The following is a 14,163-nucleotide window of genomic DNA, read 5'->3' on the forward strand; positions in this document are numbered from 1 at the left end:
GTTTTACAAATTGGCTCTTAAAAATATTTTTTTAATTAAATTTGTCCTTCAAAAATTTTAAATTAGTCATATTAATCATTCTATTACGTTTGCTTCTATTGCTTACGACATCAAAATTTGTTGATGAAATACATTAAGTGACACCACACTACTAACATCACATACTTGACAATCTTAATTGGCTACTAATATAATAAGTTTATGAAATTAGAACAAATCAATATCAAATTAAAAGAATCTTAAGGCATTGAAATCCTTCTATTTGAAGTCTATTTGATCTAATTTATAAATTAATCATGTTGGTAGCCAATCAGAACCATCATGTGTATGTTATGTTGTCTCTTAATTTGTCACAACAAATTCTAATACTATCAACAACGAAAGTAATAGAAGAATTAATATAACCAACTTAAAATCTTTGAAGGGCAAATTTAATTAAAAAAAATTTTCAAAAACAAATTTTGCGAACAGATAACTTTTTAAGAACGAATTTGACCATTTACTCCCACAAGGAGGTTAGATGCCATTCCTATTGTGGCTATGACTCCCCAGCCTTGTTGAAATGAGAGACATTATAAGGTTTGAAGTTGTTTGAAGTTGCTTTTAACAACGGCTATGATTAGCGAAAAACTTTTGATGCACTGAAATATTAAACAAACTCATTCAGGTCGAGCTCAAACTCAAATTCGTATTCTTTTTTATCTGGATCCAACCTCAAATTGCTGCATGATACAAAAATGCAAAAAGCTGAAGCGACTGGAATGCTAGTATCCTTGAAATACTGGAAACGCTTTTCATAACTATATTCTAAATCTAACAAAAAATAACACAGAAAAAGAAATCCATTGTTCCCTAGGTACACGTATTTTTTACCATCTAAATGCAAAATCAAAACCCACATCCTAAAAATGGCACAAGCAACTGAAGATATACGGTAATGATTCGCCATTATACTAGTACAATTCAGCTTGAATCCCGGATAGAGCTTTAATTTTGAATCTTACTTCATTTCCATTCACGAGAGCTAGCTAGTTCATACCACAGAGAGTAGTATTACATTACAATTCAAGACATCAAGTCACCAATGCAAGTCACAAATCCAAAAAAGCTAAAGCTACCTATCTCAAATTCTGAATTCGTAACTGCACTTCCTCCTTTAAACACGTTTGGAGGGTTTGGGATCCACTTTTAACTCAACTGAGAGGACCATTTTTTTTGTTAATTTAAAAACTCCAAAAGGAATCTCACTACCATCGTTCATCTCTCACTATCAATCTAGTATTTGGAACTCTATACAATACGTATAATTAAAAAAGAAAAAAAGAATCTAAGAAAAAAGAAAACTCAATATTAGAAGAGAAAAACAAAAGAGGAAGAAATTAGACAAGATAAAGTTTCAAACCATGACATTTGCATCACGATGACCCTGCCGCCGCAGATCACCACCTCTATTCTGATTCTCAGCCGACGAATTCGAGTTGGAACGCTTGCTTTCTTGGGCGGAGACAGCGGAGGGGATGGTGGCGCGGCAAATCGGGCAATTGGAGTGGCTGCTGAGCCACATGTCAATACAAGATGCGTGGAACGCGTGCTTGCAAGCGCTCAACTGGCGTACTTCTTCCCCGTCGGTGAATATGGACAGGCACACCGGACACTCGCCGCCAATCTCCGTCGACTCCTTCCGATACTTCACATCGGCGACAACACCGCCAGGAAAGGCAGCAGCTTCGATGTCGTCCTGAGAAGAGAGCTCCGATTGGACAGATGAGTCGCCGGTAAAATCACCGGCGGCGTGTTCCGAGCGGCTAGACGACGAGCACCTGAAGGCGAAGATGAAAGTGTAGATCAAGGCGGGGATGGTGACAATGGCGATGATGGCAAGGAGAAATTCCAGTGGGGAGAAGTTGGCAGAGCTGGAATCCACGGTGAACGGCGGTGGCGGCGGTACTGGGAGGACGGTGATCTGGAAGACGGAGCTGGGAGCGCCAGGGAATTGTGGTATAGTTGGCGGTGGCGGTGCTGGGAGGACGTTGATTTGTCCGACGACGTGTGGTGGAGGAGGAAGGGGGAGCTGCGGCTGCTGCGGCGGCGGGGCTGAAAAAATGGTGGGTGAGTTTTGCATGGTAGCAGGGAAAGATAGTGTGTCTAATTTTTATTGTTACTATCATAATTATTATGTTATGTGTGGTTTTGTTCTTCACTTTCTTTACTTTGCAATTTATTTAATTTTTAATTTCTTTTTGAGATTTTTTTCTCTTTTTGTTTAATCAAGGAAAAAGGTGGTTGAAAATGGTTGTTAGGAGAATGAAAGGGACCGATGGAGAGGGTGGAGTTTTGTTGTGAGTTCCTTGTAGCAATAATTCAGAAGGGTGAATGAGTGAGTAGTGAGTGATAAGATGAAGAGAATGGGAGCGAAGAAAAACATGTTGGTGTGATCATACCAACAGGACAAAGAACTAACAGCTGGACCCTTTCGAGTTTTGTCACGCTAGCTTTAAGTTTCTTTTTGTTTCTTATTTTCTATTTTATATTATTTTGATTTTTTATTTTATTCATTTTACTTTCATTTGTACTAATAATTAGGGTATTCGCAGTGCGGCTTGGTTTGGTTTTTAAAAAAAAAATCATCCGATCCAATTGTTTAATTAAACTGCAGTTCAGTTTAATTCGATTTTTTTACCGAGACCATCCGAACCAAATCAAACCAATTAAATTCAGTTTGATTTGGTTCAATTTGTTCGGTTTTTCAATCAATTCAAAAAGAAAATTTCCAGTCTCCTTAAATTATATAACTATGCATTGCAACGTTGGTCCAATTTCATTGCTTCAATGGGAAAACGATTTGTAGGATAGGACCCCAAATGAAAAAATAAGACTGGATTAGGGGATTGTTCTAAAAGTAACGACGCTAGTACACAGAGAATTGTAGAACAAATATACCTGACTTCTACTTTAACTTCAATACCTAGTGCTGTTGTAAAAGAAATTACTTAACATACATAAGACATGGCAATGAAATTAAGGTGCTTATTAGTTATTTCTTCACTCTGTGAACTGTGTCGGGACCTTCCTCCTTAAGATCCGCAAGCATCTGAAGCTGCAATATTGTCAGAATTAATAATAAACTACATAAATCAAAGTTGACATTGTTGGTGTAAATTAAAGATCACATTAAAGGCATGCACAAATAAAGAATCAAATCTCTCATATACACATGTAACATCTGCATTGACTTTTTACCCTGTATAAAACACATACTTATGTAAAATGTTTTAAGAATCAGCCTACAACAACATGACCTGATTCATGGAAAGCTTGCTCATCACCAGGTTGAAAAAATAGATATATTATTAGAAAAACTCTAACAATAAATGGAAAGGGTTGAGTTAAGAGTTCCAATTTTTATAAAGTCCAGCATTTTCAATCTATTGTAGCGACAAGATATATGATTTATATATTTAACTGAACAACACATATAACTTGGAGTAGAATGCTATTCTCCACACAATCTATCCATCACTTCTTATTTCTTATAGTAAAACAAATGAACTAACTCTATTAAATGACACAAAATAACAAAAGACTAACAAAATTTATTCAAGAAAATAACACATCTAAAGGTATATTACAAACAATAAAACTCTTCCTTTCTATTTTTAATACCATTATATCAGTATATTTAGAATGTTGAAGACATCATTCATAGTACAAAGAACTTCATAACTTGCAATTGAAATGCACTTTCTCACAAATAATAGGAATCAACAACAATGAACAATGAACAACAATGAATAAATAATTAAAAAAACAGAAGCAGAAACACAACAAAATAAAATTACTAGCATTCAGCAACAGTGAATAATGAACAACAATCAACAATAATGAACAAATAATGAACAACAATGAACAACAATCAGCAACAATGAACAAATAGATTGAACAGAAATTGAATACAAACAAATCACAAAATCAACTCAAAACAAGCAAAAATAAATTAAACCCAGCAGCTTGGAATCACATAATCAGAATTATTAATAAATTAAATCACAAAATCAACTCAAAACAAACAACTCAAATTAACAAAATCAGTAAACAAGCACAGTGTATTATTAACAAAATTTCAAAACAAGAAAAATAAGTGCAGAAAACCAAAAATCAATTCAGAATCACATAATCACAAAATCAGAATCATAGAATCAGAGAATCACAGAATTTGAACTAAGCAAAACAAGCAAATTTGAACCCAGCAACTCAGAAGCACAGAATCAGAGTTATTAACAAGAAATTAACAAAATCCTAAACAAATCCAACAACTCAAAATCACAGAAATTATAATTAACAAAATCAAACCCTAACTATTTCATAATTACAAACTCAATATGTCTAATTGCTTCATATACATAGAAGGAGAGAAAATCAAACCTGAAGTTAAGTGGATAGGAAGGAGGAAGAGCACTAGAAGAGGGCCAACCGGTGGCTGCTGTGTTGTGGGTGCCAGGCCAGAAACGCAGCAATACTGCTATGGGTGGCCACAAACGGTGCTGTGGGTGGCCAGATCGGTCCTGTTGGTGGCGCTGGGGTGCCGCTGGATGGTGCTAGCCTGCTGGGTGGTGTAGTGTCTACGATCGCGAGGGTGGTGCTGGCTGGGGCTGGGTGGTGCTGTCCGCGAGGAGGGGCTGGGAAGGAAGTTCCAGTGGCGTTGGGAGGAAAGCTTCGACGGTGCTATGAGGTGGTGGGAGGAAGGGGTTCGCCGGCTGGGGAGGTGCTGCAAGAAGATGGGTTCGCCGCCGGCCCTGGGTTTCTTCGAGTGAGACTGAGATTGAGTGCAGAGAGCGAAACTGAGAGAGTGAGAGTAGAGAGCGGCTAGGTTTGCGTTTGGGGGGGAGGGGTTAGGTGAGGTCACGTTAATTCGGGGTGCGGGGGTTTAGTTTTTAGGGTTTGGTTTAATACCAGTTCGGTTTGGTTCGGTTAGGGTTTTCATTGTTAAAACTGAATATCGAACTGAACCGCAATAAAAACAGCAAAATATATTTTTTTCGATTTTTTCGGTTTTCGGTTTATTCGATTTTTGATTTTTTCGGTTTGATTGGTTAGTTTAGTTCGGTCCGGATCGGTTTTGAACACCCCTAATAATAATGGTTCCTAAAACAAAACACATGTGGTGATGTGGAAGAACATGGAAGAGATAATTTATTTTTGACTCATAACGAATGAAGTAAAAACAGACTAAAGAAGAGAATAGAATACATCCATATAGAGTAAATACCCAACCCGGTCCTTGTCCATATCAAATTAGGACAACGCAATCCCTCACCAAAAAATTAACCCACGTCGGTCCTTGTCTATGCATAAAATAACTCATCGCGCCCCCTCCCATGTATCTCCATCTATAGACAGGGACCGCCGTGGGTTACTTTTTTGTGAAGAATCGCGTTGTCCTAATTTAAAATGGACAGGGACCGGGTTGGGTGTTTACTTAAAAAAATATTAAAATTAGTAGTGTCAAAAAATATTACAAATTTAATATTATAAAAAAGTTATATAAAGACTAATTGACTAATTTTTAAAATTTTACTATAGTTGATATTTTAGAAATTATTTTTAGTAAGTATAGAAATAAAAGTGGTGTTTTGTCTAATATTGTTATTTGACAATAGAATACGCAAGGGATGTTAGTTATGTTACTACAGCTTCGTCAAAGATTCGTCTAAGCATGGCACACATATAGTGTTCAACACGTATTCTGTGTTTTAGTTATGACTTATGATCAACCTTATATATTAGACCTGTTCCACCTACAGCAATATCCAAATTTTTTTAATAAAAGGCCAATTTTCAATAAAAATATCCAAATTTTTTCTTATAGAAAAAAATTAAGCCATGATATTCTTTCATTTTTAAATTAATTTTTATTCAATTTATTAAAATTAATATATTAGAAAAAATTCACCTAAATATATTAATTTTTCAATAAATTCAAAAAGTTAAAAGATTTTAATAATGTAGATATAGAACTTATTTTATACAATTATATTACCTTAACACAAAAAATTAATCACCATATAAAAATAAGTTTAATATTCATAAAAAATACTTTTTTTATTATGAAAAAATTATTTTTTTTATTATTGACAAATTTATTATTCTCTTATATCAGATTTTATTTTCTTTGGAAAGTATAAAACCTAACTTTACTTCGTGGCTGCTGGCCGGTGGAAAAATAAAGAAGTTAATAGGAAATTTCGAATATAACTAGTTCATTACTAAGGGTATAATAGATATTTTACCAATTTTTTTTATTAAAATATTTTCACATAGCCAACGTGAAACATCTTATGACCAAGGTAATATTCACTAATTTTATTGTGTATTATCAATTTTTTTACTTTTGTGTCATTCTTTTCCGTCAATCTTCTCTTATCTTTTATATCTTTAACACTTATGTTGCATTATTTGTATTTATTACACAATGTGTCAATATAACAAATGATTCAATATTTTAATATATATTTTTTCTATGTTATATCAATTATGAAGTTTGAACACTTTTACTGATTTACTGTATCGGATGAATATCGAAAAGTATTATATTTAAAATATATTCAACATATAGAAGTGTCATATTTTTAACTAATTATATCTTAATAAAAAATAAAAAATTTGTAATATTTTTTGACATTACTAATTTTAATATTTTTTTTTGAGTAAACACCCAACCCAGTCCTTATCCATTTTAAATTAGGACAACGCGATCCTTCACCAAAAAAGTAACCCACGTCGGTCCCTGTCTATAGACGGGGATACATGAGAGGGGCGCGATGAGTTATTTGATACATAGACAGGGACCGGCATGGGTTACTTTTTTGGTGAGGGATCGCATTGTCCTAATTTGATATGGACAGGGACCGAGTTGGGTGTTTACTCCATCCATATATTCTAATTTAACCACTTTGTGCAATGTGGCCTATATCTAGTCTCCACCACAACTAGGGTTAAATTTTCACTATCTTTATTAAAAATTACAAACATCAATTCTCTATGATTCTTCTTAATCCTATTAGGAATTCTATCTAGAACAAATGAAGCTTGTTTTGGGATACGGAAATTGTAAAACAATATTCCACCGGCAAGTGCACTGGATCGTAATCAAGTAATAATTCACCAAGAGTGAGGTCGATCCCATGAAGATTAATAGATTTAAGCAACTTTATCAATTAGTTATTCTAGTTAAACAAGCCAATTAAAGAAAATTGATGATTTAGCAATAAAGCAAATGATTTAAACGTAAATAGCAAGAAATTAAATAGAGCTCTTTCCTCCCAATGAAAGGAAAGTTCGTTACACATAGCTCAGAAAAAGTACATGAGATGAAAGTATAAAGTGTAGAAGAGAAGAGTCTGAAAAAGTTCCCCTAAAATGTGACTCCCTAGGATTTATATACTACTCCTAACTATGAAATGTAAATTAAAATTCTACTTTAATTGCAAATTAAACTACATTTCTGTCTAACTAGAACTAGGCCTAGCTTGTTGAGTGAGGGCGTGTTGAGTGGCGCACCACGCCTTCGAGCATGCCCAGTGCTTGCATTCTGAACTTGTTACTTGACATGCCGCTCCATAATACACGGCCAATGGCACACCAGTGTAAAAGGCTTGGCATGCCACTTAGACCGGCACGCCCTTTTTCACGCCTGCTCTGGAACCCTTTCGTGTGCTTCCTGTAAGACTGGCCCAGCGTGTCATGCCTAGGAAATGCTCTCTGGCACGCCAGTATTGAGAGTTGGCATGCCACTCTGAAGGTTCATGCCTACTGGCATGCTCAAGAATTATAATTGGCGTGCCATGCCCCTCGCACGCCTACTCACACACCTAACATTAGGAACTGGCATGCCACACTTAAGACACACTTGCTGGCACGCCCGTTGTGATGGCTCTTGGAGAATTCTCTAGAAATTAAGCCTAGCATGCCACGCCTTCGAGCATGCCCCGTGGAACGCTGACTTTGCATCACTAGCGTAGAGCACCTTAGCATACACCTTTTGGCACGCCCCTTGAATTGTAAATTTTCTGTTTTGGATGCCTGGCATGCCACGCCCACTGGCATGCCCTTGACACGCCCATTGTGATGAGTAGGCATGCCACGCCTTCGAGCACGCCCTGTGGCATGCCCATTCATGTAGTCCAGGTGTGGCACTTCATATTACACCCCACAAGACACGCCTTTGTTGGATAGGGTTGGGAGTGCTTCTAGACTTCTAGTCCCATCCACATTTCATGGTATTTATTTGCATTAATTGAGTGGATTTAATTGACTTTTTCTATATTTATTCACTAAAAGAGCATGATGTTGTGAATTCTTCCTAAATTGTGCTAAAAAGTGAAAGCATGCTTTTTAGGCACTTAATTGCTAAATTTTATTCACTTTAATCACATTCGATGTCTTGATGTGTTTGTTGAGTGATTTCAGGTTCAATAGGCAAGAATGACTTGGTGGAAGTGGAAGAGAAGCATGCAAAAGGGAGAACACATGGAGAAACAAAGGAGAAGGGGCATTTCAAAGTGTGCGTATACATGGACCTGTGTGCGTACGCACAAGATGAGATTTGGCCAGTGTTCGTACGCACATATCTGTGTGTACGCACAAGTCCTGACAAGTGAATTCATTAAATGCAAAATGGGGGTAGTGATTTCTGGGCTTCCAGAGCCCAATCCAACTCGTTTCTGAAGCTATTTCAAGAAAGAACAAGGAGGGAGAGCAATTATGTTTAGTTTAGAACATGTTTTAGGTCATTTCCTGAGAGAGAAGCTCTCTCTTCTCTCTAGAATTTATGGTAGATTAGTTAAATTTCTCTTATATTTAAGTTTTGATACTTGTCTTTATTTAGTTTTTCTTGCAATTTCTTGTTCTTACTTCTTTGCTTTCTTAGTTCTACTTGTTATTTTCTTCATTTTGTCACTTTTGATCTTATCAACCCTTATTGATTTTAATTTTCATTTAATACAATTTGATGTTTTTATGTTTATTGATGTTTAATTGAGTTGTTATTATTATTTTCTTGCATTTGGTAGCTTTAGATTTTATTATTATTGCAATTTAATATACTTTTCTTTTAATTCACACTAAGTGTTTGATAAAATGCTTAGGTTAGTTTAGTGTAGTCTTTCACACTCTTGGCTTGAAATTGAGAACCTAGGTGACCTTGAGTCATTGATGTCCATTCTAGATTGTGTTAGGATTGTTAGTTGGTTTGATTTCTACTAACGCTAGTCTTTCTCTAAGTTAATTAGTGAGTTGACTAGGATTTGTAGATTGAGATCAATTATGTCCTTTTGACATATCCTCGATGTTAGGATTGACTAATTGGGATCAATTCTTCATAATTATCGTGTTTGTGGTGAATGGCTAGGATAGGTAATCTTAGCTCTCAATCCTTGCTAAGAGGTTTCTTAGCATTTGAATTTTCCTTTCTTTTGATTAATTGCCTTGAGTTTGATTAATTTTGATATTTAGTTATTGTTTGTTTCTTTAATTCCTTGCTATTTACATTACTTGTCTCTTGCAATCTCAACCCCCAATTCCTCATAGCCACTAATTGAACACTTAATTGCAATTATTAGAAAGAGCGACCTGGGATTTAAAACTCCCGGTTATTTGATTTGAATTGTGACAATCTTTATTTAAACTTTAATTAGGGTCAATTGTTGGTTTAGGACTATACTTGCAATGCCAATTCTATTTTGTGAAATCCGAAACCTACTTTTGGTCTTCATCAAGTTTTTGGTGCCGTTGCCGGGAATTGCAATGGTGTTATATCGTTGGCTATTGTGAATATGTTAATATGTAAATAGCTTGCTTTTTGGTTGTTTCTTTGTTTTTGTTAATAATTAGAATTGTATTTTTTCTTATTTCTTGTTAGCTTTTGTTTTTATTTCCTCTTTTCTCTATGAATTCTCACCCTTTTGGCTTGGAGTTTGGATGTTATTATGTTGAAGGGAATGAAAATATTAATGATGGTGTACACCAAAGATTGAGCTATCACTTGACGCGGGGGGGGGGGGGGGTTCTTATGGTCAATCCTCATGGCAATTTCCTCCTCCATTCCATTATGATCATGACTCATTCTATAGCCCTCAACCACCATATTCATATGAACCTTCTCTTCAAGATAGCCATCAACCACAAAATTTCCAAGCTCCATTCTACTACCAAACACCTCCATATGAGCCTAACCTATACCTATCATATCATCAACTTTATGTGCCTCATGAATAACCTTATGAATTATACTTAGAACCACTACAATTCCAACACCAATACTGCATAGCACCTCAACACTCTTACCAATATCAACCACTTTCTACATATGAGGACCTTTTCTCACATGATAAACCTTCTCTTTTCCCACAACCTTCAACGGAGGAAGCATTCCAATTCTTCCTTTAAGAGCAAGAAGAGTATCAAAAGAGGCAAAAAAACATCATGGCTACCTTAGCTAGAGCTTTATCCCACTTAGCCTTACTACACTCTTCCAATAATTCAAGGACCTCCATAGATAAAAGTGAAGAAATAACTTCAATTGAAGCATGTGAAGTGGAAGAGAGCTTGGATGGATCTTGGAGAATTTTTGGATACTTAAGTAAGAGTTCTAAATGCTTTCCACCTAGATGGAATCACATGAGTCAACAAGAAGATCAGGTGTACAAGATTTGGGATCCCGGAGGCTATTAGAAATTCAAACATTGGTGGGGATTTAAGGAAGGATTCAAGCACAAGCCACCATACCAAGGGCATCCCCAATCGTCCAACTTAAGGACAATAAACAAAAGTGCTAGGTGGGAGACACCCCACCATGGTAACATCTTTCTAACTTTTTGTTTATAGCTTTAATTCATTGCATTTTGTTTCTTTTAACTAGCTTAGGGTTAGTTTAATTTTGAGCTTAGTTAGATTAATATTTTGTATGGATCATGTATTTGTGAAATTCTGGGTGTTTTAGAGTTGAAACCCTTTGTTTAGATCAAGTTTGTTACCTTAGAGTTTGGAAAAAATTTGGAGAAATAGAGTAGTTTACGTGCGCACACACCTGTCCGTACGTACACCAACCCCAAATCCTACATCTTGTGCGTACGCACCTAGATGTGCGTACGCAAACTCAATTTTGCACCCTCTGCTAGGAGCGCTCGCACCTGCTTGTGCGTTCGCACCCCAGCCTTTTACCCTCTCTGTGCGTATGCATGCCCATGTACGCACGCTCACATGCTCCTTTTTCATGTTTAAAAAAAATTCTTAGGGTGCATACTCACACATTTGTGCGTACATACAAACTAATTTCATCATCTGGCAGGAGCATCCGCACATGATTGTGCGTGTGCATAACCCCAATTTTACACCTTTTATGCATACGCACGGACATGTGTGCATACACACAGTTGCTTTATTACCACCACTCCACTTCTTTTCTTCTTCTTCCTTTTCTTTTTTTATTCTTCTTCTCCTATGTCTCTCCTTCTGTTTTCTCCCACTTAATCATCACTCACCTCCCACCACCCTCTCCATTTATTATTTAGTTAGTTTAAATTTTCTATTTTTGGTAGATTAGGTTGTTAGCCTAGGTTAGATTTTGGTAATAGGTGTTGGATTACTGATTTGATTTGCTGATTCTGTAGACATATTGCTGCTAATTCCTGTCATGACACTATTTTAGCATCATTGTTGTTGCTATTTATTGTTGGATATCTTTATTGAGGGCATACTTTATTGCTTGGTCTTGAATTTTGAATGTTGAACTGTGCGTACCAAGTACTTATGACATTGCTTTCAAGAACATTGTTGGATTTCTAAATTGCATGTTGTAGCTAGCCATCATGTAATTTGAATTAAGAATCTATTATTAGAAAATTGTATGTAGTTGATGAATTTTTGTTAGGTGATGCTTGTTATGATTGATTTTTAGTTACATCACCTAGTTGATGCATTGAAATTGAGAAATTATGAAATTGGAGCGTAAGCTCACTTAGTGACATTTTTTTAGCTTTTTAAGGTTTGTGGCCTATGCTTCCCATGTAATTGATCTCATCTTATATCTCTCTTTTCCTAAATTGCATAGCAACCATGTTTCTGGTGCACGAAATTGTGATCTCAATGGCGCCAACAACTTGGTACGCACAATTATAATCTCAACTCTTTTTCACAACTTCGCACAACTAACCAGTAAGTGCACTGGGTCGTCCAAATAATAAACCTTACGTGAGTAAAGGTCGATCCCACGGAGATTGTCGGCTTGAAGCAAACTATGGTCACCTTGTAAATCTCAGTCAGGCGGATTCAAATGGTTATGGAGTTTTGATAATTTAAAAGATAAATAAACATAAAATAAAGATAGAGATACTTATGTAATTCATTGGTGGAAATTTCAGATAAGTGTATGGAGATGAGTTGTTCCTTCTGAATCTCTACTTTCCTATTGCCTTCTTCCAATCCTTCATACTCCTGTCAATGGCAAGCTGTATGTTGGGTGTCACCGTTGTCAATGGCTACTTCTGGTCCTCTCAGTGAAAATGGTCCTCTACGGTTTCTGTACGGCTAATCAACTGTCGGATTTTTCGTCTCGGATGAAAAATACCATGCACAGATATCGTATGGCTAATCAGCTGTTGGTTCTCGATCATGTAGGAATAGGATTTACTATCCTTTTGCGTCTGTCACTACGCCCTACAGTCGCAAGTTTGAAGCTTGTCATAGTCATCCCTTCCCAAATACTACTCGGAATACCACAGACAAGGTTTAGACTTTCTGGATCTCAGGAATGCTACCAATGGATTCTAGCTTATACCACGAAGATTCTAATTTCAGATTCAGATGCCCCATTGTCAGAGGAGAGTCGATGTGAATCTTTGATTAGAAACCCAAGAGATATACATTCAAGCTTGTTTTCATGTAGAACGGAAGCGGTTGTCAATCACGCGTTCATAAGTGAAAATGGTGATGAATGTCACATAATCATCACATTCATCATGTTCTTGTGTGTGAATGGATATCTTATAATAAGAATAAGCATGAATTGAATAGGAAACGGTAGTAATTGCATTAATACTCAAGGAACAGCAGAGCTCCACACCTTAATCTATAGTGTGTAGAAACTCCACCGTTGAAAATACATAAGAACAAGGTCTAGGCATGGCCGAATGGCCAGCCTCCCCAAATGGCATATAATTCAAAAAATAGGGAAAAAGACGCCTAATACAATAGTAAAAAGTTCTATTTATACTAGACTAGTTATTAGGATTTACAGAAATAGGTAAATGATGCAGAAATCCACTTCTGGGCCCACTTGTTGGGTGCTTGGGCTGAGCATTGAAGCTTTCATGTGTAGAGGCCTTCCTTGGAGTTAAACGCCAGTTTGTAACTTGTTTCTGGTGTTTGACTTTAGCTTGCAACTTGTTTCCGGCGTTTAACGCCAGAATAGGGCAGAAAGCTGGCGTTGAACGCCAGTTTGCATCGTCTAAACTCGGGCAAAGTATGGACTATTTTATATTACTGAAAAACCCTGGATGTCTACTTTTCAAAGAAATTCAGAGCGCGCCATTTGGACTTCGGTAGCTCCAAAATTTTCATTTCGAGTGCAGGAAGATCAAAATCCAATAGCATCTGTAGTCCTTTGTCAGCCTCTGAATCAGATTTTTGCTCAGGTCCCTCAATTTCAGCCAGAAAATACCTGAAATCACAGAAAAATACACAAACTCATAGTAAAGTCCAGAAATGTAAATTTTGCTTAAAAACTAATAAAAATATACTAAAAAGTAGCTAAATCCTACTAAAAACTATCTAAAAATAATGCCAAAAAGCGTATAAATTATCCGCTCATCACAACACTAAACTTAAATTGTTGCTTGTCCCCAAGCAAATGAAAACAAAATAGGATAAAAAGAAGAGAATATACAATGAATCTCACAATATCAATGAAACTTAGTCTCAATTTGATGAGCGGGGCTAGTAGATTTTTGCTTTTGAACAGTTTTGGCATCTCACTTTATCCTTTGAAATTCAGAATGATTGGCATCCATAGGAACTTATAATTTTAGATAGTGTTATTCATTCTCCTAGTTCAGTACGTTGATTCTTGAACACAGATACTTTATGAGTTTTGGCCGTGACCCTAAGCAC

At 36.2% G+C, this 14,163-nt stretch overlaps 1 protein-coding gene and 1 long non-coding RNA gene across 2 annotated transcripts; both read right to left on the bottom strand.

Annotated features, from left to right (window-relative positions):
* Window positions 1–986: 986 nt before the first annotated feature.
* Window positions 987–2,761, bottom strand: LOC112796818 (RING-H2 finger protein ATL33). Its single transcript, XM_025839446.3, has one exon. The coding sequence runs from the start codon at window positions 2,120–2,122 to the stop codon at window positions 1,397–1,399; it is 726 nt and encodes a 241-aa protein (XP_025695231.1). The 5' UTR covers window positions 2,123–2,761; the 3' UTR covers window positions 987–1,396.
* Window positions 2,762–2,862: 101 nt separating this feature from the next.
* On the bottom strand, window positions 2,863–4,898 carry LOC112796819 (uncharacterized). Its single transcript, XR_003199404.3, has 2 exons — window positions 4,423–4,898; window positions 2,863–3,097 (listed from the first exon to the last, which is right to left on the bottom strand). It is a non-coding gene; the product is annotated as an uncharacterized lncRNA (long non-coding RNA).
* Window positions 4,899–14,163: the final 9,265 nt, after the last annotated feature.

This window comes from Arachis hypogaea, chromosome 4 (genome assembly GCF_003086295.3).
Source record: "Arachis hypogaea cultivar Tifrunner chromosome 4, arahy.Tifrunner.gnm2.J5K5, whole genome shotgun sequence".
NCBI lineage: Eukaryota > Viridiplantae > Streptophyta > Magnoliopsida > Fabales > Fabaceae > Arachis > Arachis hypogaea.

What these genes read in the sequence shown, in the direction of transcription:
- LOC112796818 (XM_025839446.3), bottom strand. Translation starts at nt 2,122, where the DNA reads ATGCAAAACTCACCCACCATTTTTTCAGCCCCGCCGCCGCAGCAGCCG.